Here is a 27926-nt window from a genome sequence, read left to right as displayed (position 1 = left end):
GGAGGCGCACGCGCGGCGCCCGGGCCGGCCGCGGCGATGTCGGCGCAGGGCGACTGCGAGTTCCTGGTGAAGCGCGCCCGGGAGCTGGTGCCGGGGGACCTGTGGGCGGCCAAGGCCTGGCTCATCACGGCGCGGAGCCTCTACCCCGCCGACTTCAACATACAGGTAAGCGCCAGGGCTGCCGCACCGGCGCAGGTGAAGGCGCGGGGCGCCGCTGCCCCACACGGCCTGGCGGCGGGCGCCGGCCTGGCCGAAGGGCGGCGGAGGGGCGGAGCGGCCGGGTGCCGTGGTGACGGCGGCGACGCCGTGGCGGCCTGCACTCGCCGTGTGCCTGCTGCGGGGCCCAGCCCGGCATGTACGGCGGCTCGGCTGCTGGCCGGGGCCAGGCCTAGCCCCCGCGCCTGGTGTCAGATACGGCCGCCCCATGCCAGCACCTATTGAGCGGTCTGGGCTGGGGTGAATCTGTAGAGTGAGAGCTGGCAGGTGCCAGCCACGGCTGCCCGGGTCCGGCACTCCTGGCAGGTGCCAGGCACGGCTGCCCGGGTCCGGCACTCCTGGCAGGTGTCAGACAGGTGCCCTGGCTTAGCACTCTGGCAGGTGCCAGACACGGCTGCCCGGGTCCAGCACTCTGGCAGGTGCCAGGCACGGCTGCCCGGGTCCGGCACTCCTGGCAGGTGTCAGACAGGTGCCCTGGCTTAGCACTCTGGCAGGTGCCAGACACGGCTGCCCGGGTCCAGCACTCTGGCAGGTGCCAGGCACGGCTTCCCGGGTCCGGCACTCCTGGCAGGTGCCAGGCACGGCTGCCCGGGTCCGGCACTCCTGGCAGGTGCCAGACACGGCTGCCCGGGTCCGGCACTCCTGGCAGGTGCCAGGCACGGCTGCCCGGGTCCGGCACTCCTGGCAGGTGTCAGACAGGTGCCCTGGCTTAGCACTCTGGCAGGTGCCAGACACGACTGCCCGGGTCCAGCACTCTGGCAGGTGCCAGGCACGGCTTCCCGGGTCCGGCACTCCTGGCAGGTGCCAGGCACGGCTGCCCGGGTCCGGCACTCCTGGCAGGTGCCAGACACGGCTGCCCGGGTCCGGCACTCCTGGCAGGTGCCAGGCACGGCTGCCCGGGTCCGGCACTCCTGGCAGGTGTCAGACAGGTGCCCTGGCTTAGCACTCTGGCAGGTGCCAGACACGGCTGCCCGGGTCCAGCACTCTGGCAGGTGCCAGGCACGGCTTCCCGGGTCCGGCACTCCTGGCAGGTGCCAGGCATGGCTGCCCGGGTCCGGCACTCCTGGCAGGTGCCAGACACGGCTGCCCGGGTCCGGCACTCCTGGCAGGTGCCAGGCACGGCTTCCCGGGTCCGGCACTCTGGCAGGTGCCAGGCACGGCTTCCCGGGTCCGGCACTCCTGGCAGGTGCCAGGCACGGCTGCCCGGGTCCGGCACTCTGGCAGGTGCCAGGCACGGCTGCCCGGGTCCAGCACTCCTGGCAGGTGCCAGGCACGGCTGCCCGGGTCCAGCACTCCTGGCAGGTGCCAGGCACGGCTGCCCGGGTCCAGCACTCTGGCAGGTGCCAGGCACGGCTGCCCGGGTCCAGCACTCCTGGCAGGTGCCAGGCACGGCTGCCCGGGTCCAGCACTCCTGGCAGGTGTCAGACAGGTGCCCTGGCTTAGCACTCGTAACAGGTGCCAGACACGGCTGCCTGTACCTAGCACCCAGCCAGAGCCTGCCTGGCCCAGCATCCCCAGAGGGGTCCAGCACAACACCCATATCCTGCTGCCCAACACTCTTTTGCAGACTTGTTTAGCCACGTTTTGTGCCCCTCTCTGAACACATAGGGTGGTTGTTGGGTAGCAGAGAGTTGGTGGTGATACCACAGGTGCTCAGACTCTCACTATGGTTTCCAGTAGTTTAAAATGGCAAGACTCTTAAGTGCTCATTATGCTTTGCAGCAAGAAAATCCACTTCTATCAATGCTTCATGGAAGGGGTGAAAGTGTTGTTTTATTAACTGAGGGGAGGGTGTCATTCTACTTGTGTTTGCATGTGAGGAAACATTTGAGTTTGCTGTTTCAAAGAAAACCACAGATCTCATAGAACCACAGAACAGTTTGGGCTGGAAGGGACCTTGAAGATCATCTACTTCCAACCCTCCTGCCCTGAGCAAGGACACCTCCCACTAGACCAGACTGCCTCATGTTCACTGCTTTTCTGGAGGTGGCTCCAAGTTACATCCTGTGACCAGTATCTATGATACCCATGGCTTTGAGACAGCTTGAGGTGGTATAGTGCATTTGACTGGAAGCAAACCTTGCTCAAAGAACTCTTTGCATTCGAAATTTTTTATTTCTGTAAAAATAAAAGCCAACATTTTAATATTAGAATTACTTACATTGGCATACAGAAGTTTATTCCTGGTTTAATTTGGATTTAATCAAACCTCAGCTCCTAATTTCTACAGCAAATGTTGCAGTCCTTTAATTTTCTGTTGTTTATACTACTGTGGCAAACTGGGGACATTTTTTTTAATGTGGAAAGACTGATGTGGTTCATAAATTGATTCAAAGAAAGCTAATGTTCTCTTCTTCCCTCTTGCAGTATGAGATGTACACTATTGAGAGAAATGCTGAAAGGACAGCATCTGCAGGCAGGCTGCTCTATGACATGTAAGTAATCAGAGATGCAGCTCAACACTTGAGATGACACCAAGCTAGGGGCAGATGCGGCTGGATTGGAGGGCAGAAGGGCTCTGCAGCGGGACCTTGACCGCCTGGACAGATGGGCAGAGTCCAATGGGATGGCATTCAATAGCTCCAAGTGCAGGGTGCTGCACTTTGGCCACAACAACCCCATGCAGAGATACAGGCTGGGAGAGTGGCTGGAGAGAAGCCAGACAGAAAGGAATCTGGGGGTGCTGACTGATACCTGCCTGAACATGAGCCAGCAGTGTGCCCAGGTGGCCAAGAGAGCCAGTGGCATCCTGGCCTGCATCAGGAATGGTGTGGTCAGCAGGAGCAGGGAGGTCATTCTGCCCCTGTACTCTGCACTGGTTAGACCACACCTTGAGTACTGTGTTCAGTTCTGGGCCCTCCAGTTTAGGAGGGACATTGAGATGCTTGAGCGTGTCCAGAGAAGGGCGACGAGGCTGGGGAGAGGCCTCGAGCACAGCCCTACGAGGAGAGGCTGAGGGAGCTGGGATTGGTTAGCCTGGAGAAGAGGAGGCTCAGGGGTGACCTTATTGCTGTCTACAACTACCTGAAGGGTGGTTGTGGCCAGGAGGAGGTTGCTCTCTTCTCTCAGGTGGCCAGCACCAGAACAAGAGGACACAGCCTCAGGCTGCGCCAGGGGAAATTTAGGCTGGAGGTGAGGAGAAAGTTCTTCACTGAGAGAGTCATTGGACACTGGAATGGGCTGCCCGGGGAAGTGGTGGAGTCGCCGTCCCTGGAGCTGTTCAAGGCAGGATTGGATGTGGCACTTGGTGCCATGGTCTAGCCTTGAGCTCTGTGGTGAAGGGTTGGACTTGATGATCTATGAGGTCTCTTCCAACCTTGGTGATACTGTGATACTTATGCCAGGTGCCTGTTTCCAGAAAGGTCGGGAGTTCCCTGAACCATACTGTGTTTGTGGAAATCCATGTGGATAAATCAAGTAGAAAAGGTCTTACTTGTTAAATATGTACAGTAAACATGAAACAGGTTTTGAGATCACTGTGCATTCCTTGTCTCAAACTTTGTTACAGGTTTGTGAATTTTCCAGACCAACCTGCTGTGTGGAGAGAGATTGGTGTTATTACCTCAGCACTAAGGAATGACTCACAAGACAAGCAGACACAGTTTTTAAGAGGTAAGGATTCTTTTTGGTGAGTAGGGAGAGTCAAAAAGATAAGTCTTCTGGTTACGTGTCTAGTGTGGCAAGTAACTGTGAGTCTTTGTTTGTGGGCTGCAGATCTTTATTCTCAGTTCAGCCTTAGAGACTTTGCAGTGTGTTAGGATTAGGAAACAAAAAGTGACATGAGAAGCTGGTTCCCACTGTTTTGTCTCTGGTATGGGTAGACTTAAGTCTACCAGAAAAACAAGCACTTGGAAAAGAGATTGCATAGGGAATAAGTGGAATGGAATTTCATCAGCCCACTGATTGCAGAAAACAGAGAATGATCATAAAAATGGAGTGAATCTGTAGATGTGAAGTGAGAGTTGGCAGTCAACAGAACATGAGTCATAGCATGCCCAGGTGGCCAAAAAAGCCAACAGCATCCTGGCTTGTATCAGAAACACGGTGGCCAGGAGGGGCAGGGAGGTGATCATCCTCCTGTACTCAGCATTGCTGAGGCCACACCTCGAGTTCAGTTCTAGGCACCTCACTACATGGGAGACATTGAGGTGCTGGAGCATGTCCAGAGAAGGGCAACAAGGCTGGTGAAGGGCCTTGAGCACCTGGCCTAGGAGGGGTATCTGAGGGAGCTGGAATTGTTCAGTCTGGAGAAGAGGAGGCTGAGGGGAGACGTCCTTACTCTCTACAGGTACCTGAAGGGGGTTGGAGTAAGGAGAGGGCAGCCTCTTCTCCTTGGTGATAGGCAACAGGACCAAGCTGCACCAGGCTGGATGCTAGGAAATACTTCTTCACCTAAAGGGTTCTCCAACATTAAAATGTTCTGCCCAGGGCAGTGTTGGTGTTACCATCCCTGGAGGTGTTCAAGTAGTGTGCAGATCTGGGGCTTATGGACATGGTTTAGTGTTGACCCTTCAGTGTTGGGTTGAGGGTTGGACTGGATGATCTTTAAGCTCTCTTCCAACTGGATATGTTCCGTGGTCATGAAAATGAACAGTGTCCAGAAGTGCTTGGCATTCACTGCTGGCAAACACAGGCAGTTTTTAAAGTAGGATTTACACCTGACAAATTACAATCTGCTGTTTGAATATGTGCTTCAGAAGCTCTAAAGATAAGCAGTGTGTAACCTGGGGTCCAGGCTATTCCAAATGAGGAAATGTTTGCCCTTTCACGAGGTGCCTTCATTTTTCAGAGAGAATATGTGAAACCTACAGGGAGAATATGTTAGTTTCTTTTTTAGAGTCTCACTGGACATCTAAATTGTGGAATCTTGAGAGAGTGATTGGCATTGGAATGGGCTGCCCAGGGAGGTGGTGGAGTTGCTGTCCCTGAAGGTGTTCAGAAAAAGCCTGGCTGAGGCACTTAGTGCCATGGTCTAGTTGATTGTATAGGGCTGGCTGCTAGGTTGGACTGGATAATCTTGGAGGTCACTTCCAGTCTGGTTGATTCTGTGATTCTATGATCTACCTTTTCATAATGAAGGTATTAATTGTAAAAGGGGAATATAAGTTTAAAAAAAAAAAAAAGGTGGAAAAAGGATCTTAAAATGCCAAATGTGTTAGAATTTTCAGTGTTCCATTCATTAGCAGTCTTACTTCTTGTCAATACAAGTTTTGTGCACCCAAATAAACACTTACAAATAGTCATATGGTCTTCTCTGAAAGAAACAGCTGTTTTTTTCCAGGCATAGATATTAAAAGCAGAAATAAAGCATGATAGGATGATGTTGGCTATTTACCTTTTATAATTCAGACATAGCAGGTAAAACATATTAATTTTGGTTTTTAAGGATTATTTGAAACCCTTCCTGGTCGGGTCCAGTGTGAGATGCTCCTGAAGGCCACAGAGCAGTGCTTTAACACGTTGGAAAGGGCAGAAATGCTGCTGCTGCTACTGCGACGTTTCCCGGAGACTGTGGTGCAACACGGGGTAAGAGAAGCTCACAGTAACTTAGTAACTGTTCAGGATATTGGCATTCTGTTTTCTGAGATGCTAGTGGAATGTGTTTTCCTTTGCCTAGTCAGCGGGTGAGTCTTTTTATTCATGTTTCATTGTGGTTAGTTTTTCAAGTTGCTGTATCTTACCTCAGGATACAGCAAAGAATTCTGCCCGAAAAGAATTGGGCAAAACTTCCAGACCATCACAAGGGCCACGAGCCAGCAGAGTGCTCTTGTGGCCAGCAGGGCCACTGGTATCCTGGGGTGTATTAGAAGGGCTGGAGTTAGGTGGAGGGAGGTTCTCCTACCCCTCTACTCTGCCCTGTTGAGGCCTCATGTGGAGTACTGTGTCCAGTTCTGGGCCACTCAGTTTAAGAAAGACAGGGGGCTGCTGCTTGAGAGAGTCCAGCATATAGCCACAAAAATGCTTAAGGGAGTTGAACATCTTCCTTAGGAGGAGAGCCTGAGGGAGCTGGGGCTTTATAGCTTGGAGAGTTGACAACTAAGGGGTGACCTCATTCATGTTTATAAATATGTCAGGGGTGAGTGCTAGGAGGTTGGAGCCAGCCTCTTCTTGGTGATGCCCAGTGACAGGACAAGGGGCAGTGAGTGGAAGTTGAGGCATAAGAGGTTCCCTGTGAACCTGAGGAGGAATTTTTTCAGTGTGAGAGTGACAGCACTGGAACAGGCTGCCCAGGGAGGCTGTGGAGTCTCCCTCTCTGGAGTTATTCAAGAACCTACTGGATGCATTCCTGTGTGATCTGTTATAGGTGATCCTGCTCTGGCAGGGGGGCTGGACCAGGTGATCTTTCGAGGTCTCTTCCAGCCCCCTGACATTCTATGATTGTATGATTAAATAGAGCTAATGTAACTATATTTACAGACTGGCAAATACAGTTGTCATATGATGAGCTATTAGTTGTGCATACACTGAGTAATTGTTCAATTCCATTGACTCACAGTTGAAAAATGTTTTAAAATCACTGGTCCAGTGTGTAACTGTCACCTCTGCTTACACAGGTAGGCCTTGGAGAAACCTTATTAGATGCTGAAAGTATTGAAGACCAAGAATCTCCAGTGAATTGTTTTAGAAAATTATTTGGTAAGCAAATATGTTCTTGTCTTAGCAGACAGCATTTTAGTGTGGCAAGGTTCTGAGTTCAGAGTGCCAATATTAGAAGACTGCTTTCTGCAGGAGTGGCTCAGGCCACGTTAGTCCAGGCCGACCATATGGTACAAACTGGTGTTGCAGTCACTCAGGTGAGGTTCTTTGTGATCCTTTGTGGTGTATGGTTAGCCAGACATGCAGGCTTACATTGCTGATTGAGAAACATAGGACATATAGAATCAAAAGCCTCCCCACCCCCATACCTAAAAGGATTTTTTGGTTTGTTTTCTATTTTAGTTTGTGATGTGCTTCCTCTCATAATTAACAACCCAGATGTTCGACTTCCTGCCAGTTTGTTATATAAATACCTGAATAAAGCAGCAGAGTTCTATATTAACTATGTCACTAGATCTGCACAGACAGAAAGCCAGTATCAAGGTAAGAATATTTTTACATTAACCTTTCTTAGAATATATGTTGCTATTACTGAGGTGATGCCCATAAATGAAGAATTCATGCCTTGTATGTAATCACAGAACTGTTCTAGTTGGAAAAGATCTTTAACATTATTCAATCCAGCCGTTATCTAACTCTACCATGGCCCTCAGCACCACATCTCTGCCTCTTTGAAGCACCTCCAGGGATGGAGATTCAACCATCTCCCTGGGCAGCTTGTTGCAGTCTTTGAGAACCCTTTCAGTCAAGAAGTTTATTTTCATATCCAATCTAAACCTTCCCTGTTGCAACCTGAGGTCATTTACACTCAATGTATCCCATAGAGAGGGATTAATACTAGTATTTGTGGTTTCTTAGTTCTTTGATACCAAAAATACCTCATGATGCTTCAACCTCAGGGGTGACCTCATTGCTGTCTACAACTACCTGAAGGGAGGCTGTAGCCAGCTGGGGGTTGGTCTCTTCTGCCAGGCAACCAGCAATGAACAAGGGGACAGAGTCTCACATTGTGTCAGGGGAAGTCTAGGCTGGATGTTAGGAGGAAGTTGTTGCCAGAGAGAGTGATTGGCATTGGAATGGGCTGCCCAGGGAGATGGTGAAGTCACCGTCCCTGGAGATGTTCAAGCAAAGCCTGGATGAGGCACTCAGTGCGATGGCCTAGTTGAGTGGACAGGGCTGGGTGCTGGGTTGGACTGGATGATCTTGGAGGTCTCTTCCAGTCTGGTTGATTCTATGATTCTATGAACCACTTAATCATGATGCTTCATTATATGTATTGAGAGGTTGGACAAAATGTCCAAGATGTCCTTATCCAGCCTTACCATCTCTCTTCTATGAGGAGACAGCTGTCTCAGTAAGGAATGGTTGTCCTGAAAGCTCTTCCATACATGTCTGCTCCTTGAAAATAAATCAGCTGGTTTGATTTCTTGCTGGTATATGTGCTGTTTTTCCCCAGGTTCCCAGGATTCTTCTGATATTATGTCTCCAAGCAAGCGTAGCTCTCAAAAATACATAATAGATGGTCTTACAGAGAAATCATCCCAGATCACAGACCCTTGGGAGAGGCTGTTTAAAATCCTGTCTGTGGTGGGAATGAGGTGTGAGTGGCAAATGGATAAGGGAAGAAGGTGAGACATGTGCACTTTTCTGCTTTTTGTTTTTTTGGTTTAATTTTTTTCTCTAGGAGAATTTGTCTTAAGGTGGATTGAAGGAGGATTTTAGCAGGAGGACATTTTGTGTGAATTCAGTGCAGCTTTCCTTTTAAGACTGTACATTGCAGAGCAAAAGCATTAGATCCAGGAAGCACTTTCAGATTAGTCTCTAACCCAAATCTTTGTTGATGAAAGTCCTGTGTAAGCACCATAGCACTGTGAGGTATCCTCCCCTAGGAGCCTCAGCAAAAGGACACGTGGTAAATGTTTAGAAGTTTCATCAGTGTGCATTCCCAGTCTCCACTTCTCATACTCATTATGCATCCTTTAGTTCTGCAGTCTGTGTAACATCCTTAATTCTTTTTGTCTCTCTTCCTCAGAAGTTTTGGTGATATTCTGCATCGAATGAAAGACCTCTGCAGGTACATCAGTAACTTTGATAGTGATGCACATGCTAAATACAAGAATCAAGTAGTGTATTCCACAATGTTGGTCTTCTTTAAAAATGCATTCCAGTATGTCAGCAACATCCAGCCATCCCTCTTCCAAGGTTAGTTTCCAGTGTTTCAACTTTTGTGAAGAGTTCTTTGTGGTTTCCTTGACCGTGTGTGAAAGATCTTTTCTCATGTAGTCTTTTGCAGCTATCATCTTATGAAGTGCCACGGCACTATGATTCTCCCAAGCCATTAGTCTTACCAGCAGAAGTAGTTCATGACAACTGCTGGAGTGGATCAAACCATAGGTCTAGCTAACTTAGCATCATGGTTCCAACCGTGGCCAGCAGCCCTTAGTTTTCTAGCAGAGAGAAAAGTAACAGACCAGATGTTAAGAGAAATATGCCTAGGGCTGTTTCCTGCTTTTTCACTAGCATCATGTTTGTGTCATTTTCTCCTCTGATTCTGTTTCTTTGCAGCTGACATTTACTTGGCTTCCTGCAGTCAGTGTCTGTATAAAATCTTCCACAAAATGGGAAAATATTTTTTGATTAGAAACACAGAACAAATTAATAACAAGTAAAACCTGAAGGGAGGTTGTAGCCAGTCAGAGGTTGGTCTCTTATGCCAGGCAATCAGCAATAGAACAAGGGGACACAGTCTTAAGTTATGCCAGGGGAGGTCTAGGCTGGATGTTAGGAGGAAGTTGTTGCCAGAGAGAGTGATTGGCATTGGAATGGGCTGCCCAGGGAGGTGGTGGAGTCACTGTCCCTGGAGGTGTTCAAGCAAAGCCTGGATGAGGCACTTAGTGCCATGGTCTGGTTGACTGGATAGGGCTGAGTGCTAGGTTGGCCTGGATGATCTTGGAGGTCTCTTCCAACCTGGTTGATTCTATGATTCTATGAAAAACTGAACAGGGAAAGATTTTCATAGTATCATAAAATGGTTTGGGTTGGAAGGGACCTTAAAGGTCATTAAGTTCCAGTCCCCTTGCCATGGGCAGGGACACTAGACCAGTTTGCTCAAGGCCCCATCCGACCTGACCTTGAACACTCCCAGGCTTGGAGCCTCCACAGCTTCTTTGGGCAACCTGTTCCAGTGCATCACAACCCTCAGAGTGCAGAATTTCTGCCTGATGTTTAAAACACATTTTCTGAAATTCACAAGCTTCCAATTAGGTTTTTTTATTCTGGTATAGTTTAAGTTCAGTCTTTAAAGGATCTATATCCAGATCTGTAATTCATTTGTGAATGGAACATTTAAATTAAGAATGTTACCAATGTTACCTGTGATTTTTTTCCCCTACCCTCTCAGATCTGCATTTGATGTGTCAGATTGCTTGGGCACGTTAGATTGCTTCATCAGTGATTGACTGGACTTTCTAAGGGTGTCCCAGAGCTGAGGGAAGTTCTTTAAGCACCAGTTTGTTTAGAAATTACTAAGCAGCATCATGAAGAGGAATTTTCAGCTCTCAATAGCCTGCATCCCCTGCTTAAACAATCACTTGGCAACAGTAACTGTTGTCATCATAGGTAATTAGTAGTCAGTTACATTACAATTACTGATCCCTGATAAAATAGCAATTTTAATTCTGTGTGCTGTGTTCATTTGTGGAGCAAATGAACATCTGAGTATGAAACACTCACTACAAATGATGAAGTTTAAAGAACTTGATAGAAAGCTGGGTGACCATTGAAACAATGCCAGGAGATAAAAGATAGATGAAGTGGCAGGTTGTGTGCAAAGAGCACGAGGTCATTTCAACAAATAAAGCAAGGAATTGATACTTTGTTCTACCCAGAGGAAGGAAGAGTTACGGTGAGGCAGTGAAATATTTTAGCTGTGTGTAGAGCTTTAGCCTCTCCATTCTGAGTTGAGGAAGGAAGGAAGTAAAGCAGCAGTGAAAACATTACTTTGAAAGTTGTACAATGTTAAAACTCGTGTTTTGAGACTGAACTATCGTAAAAAGATTGCATACTGGGAGAACACAGCCCCTTCAGTGCAGCAGTTCTGATACTTCCTCTTATTTCCTGACATCAGGAAAATATTTCCAGTTTAATTACTCATTTCTGCTTTAGTCTTCAAGTTACAGAATCACAGAATGTTAGGAGTTGGAAGGGAGCACTGGATACCATTGGCCTTCTTGGCCACAAGGGCACGTTTCTGTCCTATGGATAACTTGCTGTCCACTAAGATTCCAAGGTATTTCTCCATGGAGCTGCTTTTCAGCAGGATAACCTCTAGTCTGTACTGGTGCCTGGTGTTATTCCTCCCCAGATGCAGGACTCTGTGCTTGTAGTCCAGTGATCTTCAGTGCATTTCATATCCCTTGTATCATAAGCTTTCTTTTCCTCCTTCTTTGTGGAAGGAGGGCAACAAACTACCTGTTTTCTTCTTAATCCAGTAGCTCTGAGCTTTGATCTGTGACTTTATTCTCACCTGTATGGACTAGAAAGAAACCTGTGGAGAGACTTTTCAACGCCTTCAGTTAATTTCTGTCTTGCTGGAGACTTGAGAAATTAATGAGGCAATTCACAACTCTTGTAACTTGCAGTCTTGGCAGGAGTTGCTGTTATGATTCATGCTTTTAGGGAGTTATTCACAACACTTGTACTAGAAATCAATTAAAGACTATGTTAAACTTTAGATTCTAGAGCTCTGCTGGGTGTGGAAACACAACATTGCTCTATGTATGGCTGTGCAGCTTTTAGTGGTGTAAAAGTTTTGCAGCTGAAGCCAAGGGTGAGGTTAGAGAGTTTGTTTCAATTTAGGATTGGAGGTTTTAACATGAAGGGTGCAGTGCACTTGCCTGCTATTGAGAGGAGAATGTTTTCTCTAAAAGCAAAGCACTGAACTGATATTCAGTCAAATCCTTATGAGTGAAAAAACCCAGTCTTTTCTTCTCGGGTGTTAGATGCAGACAGCTCTTGAGATTCTAGTGATAAAACTCTTCTAGCATCCCAGATGTGGTACTTTTCCTATCTATTTCTCATGGATGCTTCTTTTCTACAGCATGACTTGGCTTTGTCTGCAGTTAACACAGGTTAGATTCTGACATGGTGGAATACATGACAGAGCAGGGAGAGGTGATTTCAATGTGTTGTAGCCTTTGTGCAAGGGCTGATACAGTAGTGATAGTTTGAACCTAGTCCAAGGAGACAGCATTATTTGTTAAGCAAGCTAAGTTGGTTGTTTCTTGCAACATTAAATTCTGTTGTAGCAGACTCCTTACACACCATTTTTGAGTAGATGGGAAAAGCTTAATACAGGTTGTTTGGGTTTTTTTGTCAAGAGATGAAATGGTTTGTCCTTATACTAAGCTCTCAAATGAATCCTTTGGAATTATGACTGAGGCTTTCACCTCCAACCTTTCTGCAAATAGAAGAAATGCACATACTAAAAGTAGTTGTTCTTACTGCTGGATTGCCTGGTGGAGAGTTCAAAAAGGCAAAACATTACTGACTTCTCCTTTCCTTTGTATTTCTCTTTCTCTGAGTGTTGCATGCCAATGTGCAACTTGATTGTGCAAAGTCACAGAATGTTAGGGGCTGGAAGGGACCTCAAAAGATGATCTAGTCACACCCCCCTGCCTGAGCAGGATCACCTATAAAGGAGGAAATTTTCTCAGAGAAAAAGCTTTCTCAGTAGTGATCATGTCTGAGTGCTGTTGGAGACGAAGAAGTGGTTTTCCTGTTTTGTATTTAATGAAACTTAAGCACTGAGGTCTGAAATAAGAGGTACAAGATCCCACTAGATGTTCTGTGATGCCAGTGGAAGCAGAAATTCTATCTTCTATGCTTCAAAATGAGGCTGCTTCAGAGGCTTTGGAGAGTGATGATGGACTCTGGGACTCAATTAATGGTTTAGTTCTGTATACTGAAGTCAGTGGAGGCAATGCTGACACAGAGTGATCCTGCTAGGGAAATCTTGTGATGAAATAGTCACTTCAGTACCTGTCAGCAGATTGCTTTGGTTTCTCTTGAGAATGTTTCTGTGCTTTGCTGTGCTGATGGCTGTTGTCTTCAGAGCTTTTTTGTTCTGTTCACCCATTGCACAGCTGTCTGAAAGCAAACAGTGCTGGGTAAGCAAACACCTGCTGCCTGAGCCTATCTGCTGACTGCTCCATAAGGGAGGGCTTCAAAGATTTCTTGAAGCTCTCAAGCAAACTACTCTGACATCTGGTAATGCATTCTGGCCCTTACTGTAAGGCTACTTAGGGAAGACTGTGGCCTTACCCACATAGTTTAAGCTTATGCAACTTGAGTGAATCAATTTTCAGATTGCTTTTTGTAGCATTATAATCATTGCTTGTGAAGAAAACAAAACCAGCTTGGTATAGACACTAAAGTTTGAAAGTTTTCACATTAGTTCAGAGCAATGTTGAATTAATTTATCTTTAAATCCAGGTCCAAATGCTCCAAACCAAACCCCTCTGGTTCTTCTGGAGGATGTGACCAACATCTATGGTGATACAGACATTGATCGTAGCAAACACGTGCACAAAAAGAGGAAACTTGCTGAAGGAAGAGAAAAAACAATGGTAACTTTTCTGGCTGTTTTCATTCATAACAAGGATGCATTGGGACTGGAATTTAGGTGGTTTTGACACAGATGTCACAGACATATTCTCTGATCTGCCCTGGAATAGCTGTTTGTGACCATGAATTTCAGACAGACTCCGTGGGCTAGAGGCAGTGAGAATAAAGGGATGTTTACAGAGATTACTGTGGACAAGTGTGTGCTGGTGTGAATACTTTAACTTAAGTGAGCTCAACAGGGGCTGCAGAAGCTGTTAAAAATGGTAGCCAGAGCAGGCAGATGTTCTGCAGCTAAACCTCCAAATCAGCATGATTGGAAGTGTGAATACCTCTCTTTAATAGTCCAAACCCACTGAGTTTCTGGGTAGCAGAACAGGTTGTTCTAATATGATTACAAGAAAAGTCACTTAAAGTAGGACCTTGGCAGCTGTAGTACAAAATTGTTTTCTTGCATCCATTGGAACTTGGGTGAGTTCAGAGTGCTTTGAAATAAGTATAAACTAAGTGAATCTCTTTGTTTTATGCTGACTCTTAAGCAGAGCTCAGATGATGAGGATACCTCTGGGAAGGCACGAAGTCGTCACATCACGGTGAACAAGGCAGATCTTGCAAACTCTATTGAAGTATTAGAGAGTTTTAAACTGGCAAGAGAGAGCTGGGAGCTGCTCTACTCTCTGGAGCCACTTGACAAAGGTAACTACAGGCAGAGTTGCATTTAGGCTTCATTGCTCTGCAGAGAAGTTATTTTATATTAAAATAGAATTCCAGTTGTGAGTCCATAAAATTGAACTTACTTTGAGTCCTGAGTATTTCTGATCTAGGTTCCAATAAGAAGCTCTATCAGTTGTGGCATTTCTGAATATTTTGATCCTGAACTTAGAATGAAGAATAAGCATCTTTGTTTTATTCACTCCCACTTCTCTTGGAAGCAGCTGTTACTGGAGGACAGTTGGTTATCCATAGCACTGATAATACTGGGTGGAGGATGTGCTGCTTTAGCTCATGCTCAAAGAGGGTCTCTCTTTGCTGGGACTTTGCCTTTCTGATAGTATCTTTGTGATGACTTTCACAACATATTTGTCTTCTAAAAAGCAGGAAAACAGTATGACCTAGCTGCTTTTAGATTTGTTGGATGCAGTGAAGAGAAGCATAACCATATGAGAGAAATCTGTTGTGAAAATCATCACAAGAGAGACGTTGAGGTTCTGGAATGTGTCCAGAGAAGGGCAACAAAGCTGGTGAAAGGCCTGGAACACAAACCCTATAAGGAGAGGCTGAGGGAGCTGGGGGTGTTTAGCCTGGAGAAGAGGAGGCTCAAAGGGGGACCTCATTGTTGTCTACAACTACCTGAAGGGAGGCTGTAGCCAGGTGTGGGTTGGTCTCTTCTGCCAGGCAACCAGCAACAGAACAAAGGGACACAGTCTCAAGTTGTGCTGAGGGAAGTCTAGGCTGGATGTTAGGAGGAAATTCTTGCCAGAGGGAGTGATTGGCATTGGAATGGGCTGCCCAGGGAGGTGGTGGAGTCACCGTCCCTGGAGGGGTTCAGCACAAGCCTGGCTGAGGCACTTAGTGCCATGGTCTAGTTGATTGGATAGGTCTGGGTGCTAGGTTGGACTGGCTGATCTTGGAGGTCTTTTCTAACCTGGTTGATTCTGTGATTCTAAAATATAGGAAGTATAGGAAAATATATAGGAAGTATAGGAAGAGGGGAACCTATATTTGAGATTTCACACTCTTAGTATTGGGTTGTTTGGATTTCTTTTGATTTTCCATTTCAAAACCTTTTTTTTAGCATATAATTGTTTTTTAGCCTGAAGCTGTGAAATCCTTCATTTTTTCTCTTTTTTTCTTCTCTGACCATGCAGAGTTCACCAGAATTTGTTTGTCATGGAAGACAGACACCTGGCTTTGGTTAAGAATCTTTCTTACAGACATGATCATCTACCAGGTAAAAAAGTAAAGACAAGACTAGTATGTTGCTGTTGTTCCTAGACTGCTCTAAGTGTCTACTGCCTTTATCCTTTAAAGCATGACCCTTTTAGGGATGGGATCTTACCATTCTTACCACAAGCAGGATAATCTGCATAGGATTTTCCTGTCCCAGGAGCTGTCCAGCTAGTTTAGGCATGTGGAGAAGACCTCTGTGTTGGCCATTTGACCAATGGATAGTGGTGTTACAGAAGAAAAGGGCACATTGCTTATGTGCCAGTGCTTTATATCTGAGCAGAGATAGAAGACTTCTCAAACAGCAGAAGCTGTTAACATACCTCACTTAAAATGTGTAATTCTTCTCAGAAATGGGGCTGACTCTACTCTTTCCAAATACCATGCATAGAAGAAAGCTTGTTCTTGTGTATTTTCCCTCTGCAGATCTTTTGGCCTGTTCTTGTGCCTGAGCAAGAGGTATTTCATGCTTGATTTGGCTAAGTAATGATTAACTTGAAGAGCATGATTATTTGTTTCAGTTATAAATGTGATTTTGTAAACAGGCTTTTTAAGGTAGAATTTATCTTCTCACTACCTTGTGAGTGATCAGTCCACACTCCTCCACACAGCACAGCATTGGAGTGTCTCCTGCTAGATTACAGTTTGGAAGCCCTCTGGCTTGGGCACTGTTCAGAAAGCTTTCTGTGGGGGAACTTATATCTCTGTTTTTCTACCCATTCAATACAGAAAGCTCTGAAATAGTCTTTTTATGTATTTTTTATTAAAGGGGCAGTACAAAAAAGCAATTAGCAGCCTACATCACTTGGCAGCTCTTCAGGGCTCTCATTCTCCACAGCAAATTACAGGACAAGGGTCACTGGAAAATCAGAGAGCACTAATCCAGTTAGCAACCTGCCACTTTGCCCTTGGAGAATATCGGGTAAGTACCACTTTCCACACGCTGCTGCTCATTCGTCTTCTGTGGTTCCTATTTGCCTTCTTCCTTCACATTTTCCCTTTAGCCAGGCTTTCCTGAAAGATCCACACTTCACAGGAGGAAGAGGTACACTTTCTCATCCCTGGAGATATGCAGTCAGGCTTTACAAGGCTCTAAGCAACCTGCTCTGGAATCACAGAATGAGGTCACCCCTCAGACTTCTCTAAGGTAGAGAGCCCCAGCTCCCTCAGTCTCCCCTCATAAGGGAGATGTTCCATTCCCTTCATCATCTTTGTGGCTCTGCACTGGACTTTCTCAGTCAGTTCTATGTCTTGAACTGGGGGGGGCAGAAGTGGACACAGTACTCCAGCTGCAGCCTCACCAGGGCAGAGTAGAAGGACAAGAGAACCTCTCTCCACATACTGGCCACACTCCTTTTCTCTAGTGCACGATGTTCCTGCTCAGTGCAGGGGACTTGGACTAGGTGACCTTCGGAGGTCCCTTTCAACCTAACCCATTCTGTGATTCCTGGCACATTAACTTGCTGACCATTAGCATCTCTCTTATATAACCTGTTTGATAGTTATGATTTTGGGACGTCAGTTGTGGTATTTCCATAGTTACAAGCATTTGTGTTTCCTGTAAATGTAGCCTTGAGTTTGAATTCCTTAACTTTACTGAAACACTTCTAAATATTGAGGGAAAACTCTTAGGTATAGGCTTTATGTGCAAAATTTTGTAGAAAATAAATTTCTGTGATTATCTTAGCAAATAATTGGTTATCAGCTGTCAGTATAAGAGACTGCAGAACAATACTGCCTGCTCTGACCTCCAGAATTCTTACAACAACTCACATGTATGCTCCAAGCTTGGGACTGAGTGGCTGGGAAGTGCCCAGCAGAGAAGGGACTAAGGATGTTGATCAACAGCCAGCTGAACATAAGCCACCATGTGCCCAGGTGGCCAAGAAGGCAAATAGCTTCCTGGCCTATGTCAGCAACAGTGTGTCCAGAAGGACCCAGGGAAGGGATTGTCTCCTTGTACTCAGTACTGGGCAGATCACACTTGAGACAGAGATATGGTGGCAAGGGCTGTGCTAGCACCAGACTTGGTAGAGTTAGATGATGGTTGGACTTGATCTTAAAGTTCTTGCCCAACCAAAGTGATGATGTGATTCTAACTTTCTTTACCTTTGCCATGTGTATTTTGTATTTTCAGTATTGCAGGAGTGCCTGGTGGTCTGAGGTCAGTCAGTGTCAGCACTGATCATAAAGACTAGGTCTCTTAATGCTTACCCTCATCCTGGTACTACTGGACAAGTCTTTCTGTCCCTTCCAGCTTACTATTTCACTGCAAATGTGATAATGCATTGTGCAGACCTCTCACTGTCTCTAGGAAGTAGCATCAAGTAGCATTCTCACTTGCTCCCTGTGATAGGACAAGGAGCAATGGGTGTAAGTTGCAGTAAAAGAGGTTCTGCCTCAACACAAGGGGGAACTTCTTTACTGTGAGGGTCACAGAGCACTGGCACAGGCTCCCCAGAGAGGTTGTGGGGTCTCCTTCTATGGAGACTTTCAAGGCCTGTCTGGATGTGTTCCTCTGTGATCTGTGTTAGATAGTATTGTCCTGCTCTGGCAGGGGGGTTGGACTCGATGATCTCCTTGGGTCTTTTCCAACCCCTAACATGCTGTGATCAGAAATTCCCTGCAGTTCTGTCGTGGTGTCAGATTGCCATTTTCCTTTTCTGTTTTTACCACAGACAGGATAAGCTTTTAGAAACTATACAAAGAATACATTTGAAAGCTTAATCCTTCCAAAAAGTTAGTTTTTGATTGCAGTTGTATTGATCTTACACTGCTGAAATGAAGACTGTCAAGACATATTTTACACAATTGACAGGACTCCTGTAGGCTCTCAGAGATTATTTAGTGACAGCCACATAATTTTGTGCAACCAAACTAAGTTACACGTTAAATCCGCTCAAGTTCTAACAGAGAATTTTATGTTGTGGGTTTTTTTTTTCCATTGTTTTCATAGAATCATAGAATCTACCAGACTGGAAGAGACTGCCAAGATCATCCAGTCCAACCTAGCACCCAGCCCTATCCAATCAACTGGACCATGGCACTAAGTGCCTCAGCCAGTCTTCTCTTGAACACCTCCAGGGATGGTTACTCCACCACCTCCCTGGGCAGCCCATTCCAATGCCCGTCACTCTCTCTGTGAAGAACTTCCTCCTAACATCCAGCCTAGACTTCCCTCAGCACAACTTGAGACTGTGTCCTGTTTGTTTTGTTTTAGGTTCTTGGGGGTTTAATATTTTTTCTTTTTTGGGAGGTATCTGAAATTTTCAGCCACGATTAACATAGCTGAATTTTAAGAAGTGTAATTTAGATGCAGCATTATCATGTCTCTCTTCTTTTACAGCAAACATGTGAAAAAGTTCTTGACCTCATGTGCTGTATTTTGCTTCCAATACAAGAAGGAGGGAAAATGCAAGAGGAGCAACCTAAAGTCAAGTCTAAATTTAGGAAAGGTATGGAATTGCTGCTACCTTAAACTTGGTGTCAGCTCAATTTCAGTTCACACAGTTCAGCTGAGCACATAATTCTTCTCTCCTTGAATTACAAAAAAGGAGGAAGTTCTTTATCCCCTCTTTCTTTTGGTGGGTTTTCCTGTGGGTATCTGTAAAAGTATATTGGTGACAAAGTCTTACCACAGGAAAGGAGAAATGAAGAAGAAAGTTTACTATCTGCAACTTCATGTTTTGGATAATTTGTCATTTACCTTCTAAGCTCTCCTCCCTGCCTGAGATTTGACAATGGTGGATTTGTTTTGCTCCATTCTCTTGGTGATCAGACCCCTAAAGAAGTGTATGACAAACTCTTCTGTTGCAGGGTCTGATTTGAAGCTTTGGCCCTGTACCAGTAGAGCCATCATGCCTTACTGCCTTCATCTGTTGTTAGCTTGTTTCAAGGTAAGCTTTACTCAAGTCTTCAAATTCTCTCTGGTCTCTGAAGCCTAGTTTATCTCTCTGGGGTCTTGAAACTGCATGGCCTTGTCCCAGTGACATGACTAGGTATGAAGGGCTGGACCTTGAGTGCTTTTCACCTAAATGGGCTTGTGGAGGGTCATAAAACGAGTCTAAATGGGCTTGTGGAGGGTCCTTTTTGGAGAGGGGAGAAAGTGTTGATGGAGGAGGGTTTGTTCTCCTTTTCTATTCAAATCTCAAACTACTTTTGTCTGTATTCAGACTTCCTTTTCAGGTCAGTGGAGAGAATCTGGTATTTTGGATGGAAATCCAATCTTTTAAATGTGTGTGTTAGGGTATAATGAAATACACTCCTAAAGCAGTGCTTCTGTATTTGCAGAGGACTGGGTGAATGAATCTCCTGTATTTATAAAAGCAATATGTATTTCCTGGTTGTCTCAATGTCATTTTCTTCCCTGAAGCTCAGAGCTTTCACAGATAACAGAGATGATATGGCGCTGGGCCACGTAGTTGTTCTGCTTCAGCATGAGTGGCCGAGGGGTGAGAACTTGTTCCTGAAAGCCATCAACAAAATCTGCCAACAAGGAAATTTCCAGTATGAGAATTTTTTCAACTATGTCACAAGTATCCTTTTTCTAAGAAGAATGTGTTGGGAAAGCTGTTAGATTGTTTCTGCAGCAGCTTTCTCTGTCGATCATACTCTTGTGTTTATTTCCATGCTGTGCAAGCCTCTTGTTGTAACTGGCAGTGCACAACAGACTAGAAATAAGGCTCTTGTCACCTGTTCTGGCACTTGAGAGCAGACTTTACACTGCAGCTGCACCTGCACTCAGAAGAATGGCACTTGTGGCTATGCTGGCAGTCTTTTCAGTAAGATAGCTCAGTATGGTCATGATTGCCTGCTCCCTGGAGGTGTTCAAGGCCAGCATGGATAAGGCTTTGAGTGGCCTGATCTAGTGGAATGTATCGCTGCCAATGCCAGGGGAGTTGGAAGTAGATGAACTTTAAGGTCCCTTCCAACCCAAACTATTCTGTGAATCTGAATAGGTAGAGCATTAACATAAAATATATACTATGAGATACATATCTTAGCAAAAATGATTAAGCAGTCCCTGTGCTTCAAAGACTTGAGCGATTTTGGCTGTTTATAAAACGCTTTGTGTGGGTCGGATTTTTGGGGCACAGAAGATGCTGAGCTAGGTCAGAGTTCATGTCTGACTCCTGTAGTCATAGAATCATAGAATCAACCAGGTTGGAAGAGACCTCCAAGATCATCCAGTCCAACCTAGCACCCAGCCCTAGCCAGTCAACTAGACCATGGCACCAAGTGCCTCATCCAGTCTTTTCTTGAAGACCTCCAGGGATGGTGCCTCCACCACCTCCCTGGGCAGCCCATTCCAATGGGAAATCACTCTCTCTGTGAAGATACCTGACTCCTCTTTGGTCAGTGTACACACAGTGGACAGTTTAGTGTTTATCCTAAACAGACATCTAACCGTGGTTCCCAGGAAGCAAAGGGTCAAACAACTTGAAAAAGCCCTCTGGTTTTAAAGGAAGGGAGGTGAAAAGCTCAATATAGGACCCAAACCAGAAACCTTAAATGGGTGGTATGTGCCAATATGATGGCACTTCCTTCAGCTGCAGCCTCAGTGTGCACTGAGTGCAGGAAAAGGAAGTAAAACAATCTGGGAATCTGGAGAATTATCTGTCTTTGCCTCTGTCTGACTGTGAAGCAAGAAATCAACTTGAGTGATGTGTGTATTTCACCCTTTAAAAAGCCACTTCTCATGGATTCATGGAGGATTAGAAAGATAGGCTGTGATCTTTATGACTTTTAAGAATGAGACACTTCAATAGCTGCTTATTTTGACACTCAGCAACGTGGCTTCTTATGGGAGGGATAAGAAAGAAGGTTCTCTATCACTTTTTTACCTGTTTGAAATCTTTAACATTTTCTTCAGATATTGATATGTTGGAGGAATTTGCTTATTTAAGAACACAGGAAGGAGGGAAAATTCACCTGGAACTGCTGCCAAATCAAGCAATGTTGATCAAGTAAGGATTAAAAAAAGCATTTACTGTTTTCTTTGAGGAAAAAAAAAGAGAGAGTATGTTCTGGTTGTCTTTGCTTTCATGTTATCCTCTGGATAGTGCCTTTGTCACATCTTTGAGTTTAAGGAGTTGGCTAAGGAGTTCAAACAAAGCTGTGAGTTTCTTTTTCTGCCCCTCCTGCTGATCTATCAATGCTTTTTGGAGGTTCTTCAACTTTAAACTCCTGCTTGTACAGAACTTTGTTTTTAGTGTGACATTTGCTTTAGAACGATTCATATTCATTCCATGATTCTATTTCTTCCCTGTGAGGTGGTGAGACATTGATACAGGTTGCCAAGAGCAACCTCCAGGCCTCATCTCTCAAAATGTTGAAGACCAGGCTGGGCAGAGCCTTGAGCAATCTTAGTGAAAGTTGTCCCTGCACATGGCAGGAGGGTTGAAACTCAGTGATCTCTAAGGTCCTTTCTAATGCAAACCATGCTATGCTTGTATGAGTGTCTAGCATAGAAGTGATGACAGCTCTGTGCTTTCCACCAAACAAGCTCTGCAGGAATTCTTTCAATGGTTAGGCAGGAGTGCAAGGTGTGGTTCATAAATTTGCTGAACAGAAAGGACTGCTTGTTGTAAACAAAGCTATGAAAGACCACTGAATGATGAGGAACTAAGCTCTAACTCCTAAATGAAATTACACTGCAGGTAAACTCTACCTCTGCCAAAACTAGCAGGGGATCTCTTGCTGTGTGCTGAAGGAATTTACTCTGCTTAGCTTATTACGAGATGATGGAGAAAATGTAACACTTAGATTAATTACCTGGGTGCTCTTAGTTTGGAGTCAAAACTGAACAAGTATCTGCTGCAGAGTTTTAGTGGCAGAATGTTTCAGAATAACCTGATAGTTTTGTTAGAGGCTGTGGTATTTTGCTTTACATCAGGGGGACTGATAAAGTCTGTTGAAATTCTGGTTTGGTTCAGTGTATTCTTGACTACTCACTAAGTAGAAATGGACTGAAGTTATAAAAATGGGAGCCTAACAATCCAAATTTGGATCAGTAAATAGATTTTCCATCGTTCTAGGTAAGCAACACAAAAATGAGATGCTAGGGATAACTAAAACAATACAAATGCTTAATCGTGTGACAGGATTCTCTCTTTCAAGCTCTGGACTGTCAAACTCTTGCCATTGCTCTATCTTGCTGCTTGTAATCAGCTGTCTGAGAACAAGACTCAGGGTATGGTGTCAAGTATGAAGATTTGTCAGCAAGAGGGATTAGCACTGAAGACTACTCCTGGTCCTTGTTAGCTGCTATCTCCAGTCAGTTGCAGCATTTCAGTGCTGCTTCTCTTAGCCACGGTGTTTGGCACAGTGCTGTTGCTGTTCTGACCCCACCACTCATAAGCAGTGTTTCTAGCAAGACAGAAGTCTCTTTGCCGTTCTCTTGACCAGTCCTATGTTCCCTGAATAATGGAAACACTTGGAGAAGAGAGGTCTATTTCTCTATGCTCAGTGAGCCAAAACAGTCAAATATCCTGTCCAGCTGGAGAAGCTGTGTACAGCGTCTTGTACAGTGCCTTCTGTGTGTCTGGAACGTGGAACCACTTCATCAGAGAGCTGATGGGAGGAAGAGTTCAGGGCACAGTCCACTAACTGGAGATGGCATCTGCTCCTCTGGTATCCCAGATATTCCTTTAGCTGCGCTGGCTGTGACTGTCAGGGATGGTGCCCCCCAGCAATGGTGAGCTCAGCAGCACTGGTTAGCTCGCAGCCTGCCCTAGCTCAGGTTTCAGGTAAAGAATGCCCTCACAGTCCTGTTTCCTGAAACAGACTGGCCTTCATCTTTTAAAACTATCACCAGTTCTGGTTGTATCCTCCCAGTTGGCTTGTGGCTGGCTGTATCCCCCCATTAATCAGCAGAGCCAGCTCAGACAGTGTTCAGTCACACATAGGAAAACTCTGCTGAGTTTGCCACAGCAGCCCAGAGACAAAGCTCTGCCTGATCTTTCCTCAGCACAAATGCCTGTGGCCATCCTGCACCTTCATTGATAGGAAATGTAGTACAGACATTACATGCTTTTGATGAGGACAGCTTTTTGTTTGAGACTTAAAGGATGTTTTCTTCTCAGATGAATTTTACATTCTTCTTCCATACCTTTCCTCAGTGCCTTATAAAGAATAGGAAATCTTCCACCACCTTTCCTCAGTGCCTTATAAAGAATAGGAAATCTTCTTCCACTACCTTTCCTCAGTGCCTTATAAAGAATAGGAAATCTTCTTCCACTACCTTTCCTCAGTCCCTTATAAAGAAGAGGAAATTTTCTTCCACTACCTTTCCTCAGTCCCTTATAAAGAAGAGGAAATTATATTAATTTTTCTGAAGGCAGGAAAGCAATTTGCAACATGTTTTTAAAGTAAAATCTTGATAGCCTTTAACTGGGTCCTGCAAAGTATCCATAGAGCTTGTAAGCTTTCTCTGTGCTTGTTGTATCCACTGTGGGAAAACAGAGGTCCATGGTTTCTCTTTTAAGTGGTGGCAGAGCCAGCCGATGCCGTTTGCAGTGTCTACAAGGCTTCTACAATGAGCTCTGAATTCACTAAGTGGTTTTCACTCTGCTCTAGACAAGCCAGGTTTCATCATTCTACTGATTATACAAGTCAGCAGTGGCAGTGCTAGCTGGTGAGCTTAAAGAGGAAAAGCACAAGGTGCAGCAGATGACTGATTAATATTGCACTCCTCTTTTTGATGAATCTTACTCTAATCACTCTAACCTTGGTCTACCACTCATGGTTCTGTCACATCTGCTCTTACAGACAGAGGGGGAAAAGCTCAGCTGGTTTGAAGTCAGACAAAGTATCTTGAAGGTGTGGTTTTTATTTGAGTTATGTCCTTGGCTAAGTTCAGTTCTGACTGCAAATCTTACGGACTGTAATAAAGACACAGTTGCACAGAATCCCTTTCACAGACATCTGCCACTCTGCAACCAACAACTTCTTGCTGTTACTTTTGTATTTTCTGTTCTCCGTGTCTGTTGTTACAAGTAATGGACTCATGAATGCCAAGAACTCTTGAAAAAGTTATCTCTTTTTTGTGAATAATTCTTGTGAATATTCTATTTCACCTCGTTGTAGCTGTATTGTATTTTCTGTACTACTAAAATGCCACATCTTTATTTGCCTTTGATAAGCATAGCTCTCCATCCATAGTCATTTAAGAGATTATAGATGCCCACCCAAGTGGCCACCTGTGAGATCTGAAGGCAGGCACCTAACTTGATATTCTAGGTATCTAAGTGCAGGTCTTGCTTCTCAGCTCCTTCTTTAGCATCTCTGGGGGTGAACTATGCCTGCTAAGATTTAGGTGGCACTCAGCCTTAGGGTAAGAAACTAGACTTGTTCTCTGTATGCCAAATGTCTCATTTCTCCTTAGGTGGGGCAATGGATTTGCTCTAGGCTGTGTTGTAGGCAGCACACAGAGATAAGGACTTCACCAAGAAGACAAACTGTCTGCCAGCTGAGACACCTTTCGGTGGCTAGTTCCTGTGGCCCTACTCATAAATGAGAGGCTGCTCTGAGTGGGCATTTGTGCTCTGACCTTGTGCCATCCTTTGTAGCCATTTCTGCATGCAGTTAGGATTTGAAAAGGTGGCAAAGGCCATCTGTGGGCCAATGGGAAGATACTTGGGCAACCTGTAACAAACACTGTCATGTACTCAACTTGGCCCATACCCGCTGTGCATGCTCAGCTTGGGCTCAGCAGCAAACCCCTCACCCCCAAGCCGTGGGCTCCCCTCGTTGGCTGATGTGCTCTTGCCAGCTCTGCAGGGAAGCTGTGGTATCTGCAGTGCTCCTCTACTTCAGTCTTCTCTCATTGACACGCTTCCTGCAAAGAGCTGCGGCAGTTCATCGCACTACAACTGAACTGGTGGTTTTGCACCCCCTGCTGTTCCTCCTCCCTGTCTAACTGTCCAAGTCCATGTGTGTGTATTTTAAGGCCACAGGCACAGAACAGCCTTGCACTGAAATCTGGGGATGTTTGCATGTTCGATGCTGGTAGGGTCCTGCACCCCTTGAGCTGCTCGGTGGTCGTACTGCTATGTGATCTCCTCTTAAGTTCCTCATTGCTCCTTTTTTTGGAGGTGTTTTGCACCAGAGAGGGGAGTTGGTGTGTGGGTGTTTGAATGCTGCTATTTGCTGTTTTTTAAAGGACTTCTAGCCCTCCCATGGGGTTGCTACAGCAGGAATTCATACCTGTGCTACAGCCCAGCATACAGACTGCTGACAGGTACCAAGTGGAACAACCCCGCTCATAGTGTGCTGTGTTTTGTCAACGTGTTTTACTGCCCATGGTTTTCAGCAATTTGTTACTCAGTATTTATCTGTTCTCTTTCTTTTATTTTGTTCCATTTGTGCCTACATTGCCTGGCAAACCATGTTGTTCTGCTGTAACACCTAGTTTTCTTTTGCCCATAAGTTGCCAGTATCCATGTCTTTTCAATTCAATAATCATTGTTGACATTAAACAAAACTGTAGAACTCTCCCCCCAAATGATACCCATGTTCAGTTATGTATGAGCAAGAGTATAACCTTTCCTTTTCAAGATACTTCTTCCTGGGTCTGTTTGTAGCTATTTTTTCTTCCTTAAAGTAGTTTGAATTCTGTTTTGTAGCCGTTACACATCCTCAGAAGTGCTGCTGGCTTGCTCAGTAGGGGGCCTGTTCTCCTTTGGGTTGTGACTGACCACAGCACTTAGCTGCCAGCTCTGTTTAAGCCTGTGAAGGTGGAAAGCAGAGTTTGTCCCACAGCCTTCAAATGTGCTGGAGTGTTTTCAGTGCAGTTTTGCTTCACTCAGACAACCCCTTTAGTGAACTGTCTCCAAGCTGGGCTCTTCCTTGCCTTTGTCCTGTGTTCAGAGGCCTCTGCTGTCTTGGCAGAGAAGTCTCTTCTCAAATGCTGGACTTGCTGATTTAGGTGAAGGTGGGTTAGTGTTGCTGGTGAGGATCATTCCCAGGCCTATCCTTCTCATTTCCAGCATCTCTGGATTGGCACAGATGCCATCACCCTTTGTTTTTCCTTCCTGCCTTTCAGTGTGCTTGCTGCTGGGTTCAGTCCACCTCTTCCCTTCTTACCTGTGACTCAGGACTTGTCTCTAAAGTAGCGTTATGCCTTTCTCTACAATTTAACATATGCTGCTCTGTTGGTAGTCTTAGGACCCTCATTCAGGGCCTGTCTTATGCTTCCCTTCCCAAGCAGGGCTTGCAGATAGATTGTGACAAAGTCTTGATCTTACTTACACAGTGCTGGGCCAGCACAGTGCAGTGCTTGGGTGCTGCAGAGCACTGTTGTAAGGACATGGTTTAGGTATCAAGTGCTGCAGGCCAGTGTGAGGACAAAGAACTGCTCATAGGAACAGCTTTTAACAGGGCACTCTCCCCAGAGCTTCCCCAGTCAGCATCACTTGATCTTTCTCAGCAGCTGGACTGATGTTCTGTTTGAGAACAAGTCCTGAACTTCTGCTCAGGGTAGATGTGATCCCTGCCTGCTGTCTCTACAAGAGCTGGACGTAACCTCTGCCTGGTGCCTACTGTCTCCAGAAGAGCTGGCTTCAGCTGATGCACTCACAGCTTGGCTTTGTGTTGGCCTGTGACGAGTCACTGCATTATCAGTGCCTACAGGATTATCTGACTCCTTTCTGCACTTTCCTACTGGTACAAGATGCTCTCTGCTCTTTGTGATGGCAGCCATCTGTCCCCTTCCCCCAACCATTTCTGAAAAGTGATTGCAGAGAAGTGGCCTGGGCAGCAAAAGTAGACAGGAAAAATGCCTTTCCCCAGGCAAGGAGAACTCTGCATGCTGGTTTAAGAGAACAGATTTTCCTGTCAGCCAGAACAGCAACATTTTTCCCTGTTCAGCAGTCATAATCCAGGCAGTGAGAGCACAGACTTCCGTGGAACTGCAGAGTCTTGAAGGACTTGTGAGCTACTAAAGCCATGAGTTTTAAGAGCTAGCACAGCACAGGCTGTTTGGCTCTCCTTCTATAAACTCAGGTCTGGACAGTAGCTGTACAGTGCGTGCCATGCAGCACCTTTCTTAAATGACTGCAGTGCTCCAAATAACCACGGTTTGATTTTGTCTCTGTCTCTCCATCACGGCTTAAGGCACCACACAGTTACCCGGGGCATAACAAAAGGAGTGAAGGAAGATTTCCGCCTGGCCATGGAGCGCCAGGTCTCGCGCTGCGGGGAGAATCTCATGGTGGTCTTGCACAGGTTCTGCATTAATGAGAAAATACTGCTGCTTCAGACCCTTGCTTGAATGGACTGGATCATGGTGCAGGAGATCATGAGTAGAGAGAGAGAGAGAGGGAAAGGCTCTGCAGTGTATGGACAGCAACGTGCCACTGAAAAACCGCTTGTCCAGAGAGCCAGGTTCCCTCTGACTTACAGGTTCTGCCGTACACAAACACTGCTCAGTGTTTGTTCTCCACTGAGTTTTCTTATGTGGATAAATCAAACTTTATAAATAAACCTTTGTTTAAGAAGTCTTCTTTTGTGTCCTGTTTGTTGGGGGGGGTTCCCCGTGGCAGTTG

The 27926-nt window shown here is 45.6% G+C and overlaps 1 protein-coding gene across 4 annotated transcripts; it reads left to right on the top strand.

Annotated features, from left to right (window-relative positions):
- Positions 1-27878, top strand: INTS10 (integrator complex subunit 10). 4 transcript variants are annotated; one of them, XM_064148507.1, is made up of 18 exons: positions 1-165; positions 2584-2651; positions 3725-3828; positions 5603-5742; positions 6771-6852; positions 7156-7296; positions 8270-8441; positions 8846-9015; positions 13306-13439; positions 13977-14130; positions 15303-15385; positions 16151-16303; positions 18728-18836; positions 19198-19277; positions 19754-19916; positions 21254-21347; positions 25544-25621; positions 27496-27878. In XM_064148507.1, the coding sequence occupies exons 1-18, from the start codon at positions 37-39 to the stop codon at positions 27650-27652; spliced, it is 2211 nt and encodes a 736-aa protein (XP_064004577.1). In that variant the 5' UTR covers positions 1-36; the 3' UTR covers positions 27653-27878. The 4 variants fall into 4 exon arrangements, with proteins under 4 accessions (XP_064004577.1, XP_064004576.1, XP_064004579.1 ...); XM_064148506.1 differs by having other exon boundaries at positions 13974-14130; XM_064148509.1 differs by lacking the exon at positions 25544-25621 and having other exon boundaries at positions 2-165.
- Positions 27879-27926: the final 48 nt, after the last annotated feature.

This window comes from Pogoniulus pusillus, chromosome 9 (genome assembly GCF_015220805.1).
Source record: "Pogoniulus pusillus isolate bPogPus1 chromosome 9, bPogPus1.pri, whole genome shotgun sequence".
NCBI classification, from domain to species: Eukaryota; Metazoa; Chordata; class Aves; order Piciformes; family Lybiidae; genus Pogoniulus; species Pogoniulus pusillus.
The sequence above is the reverse complement of the archived record's forward strand: the minus strand, read 5'-3'. Positions and strand labels throughout refer to the sequence as shown.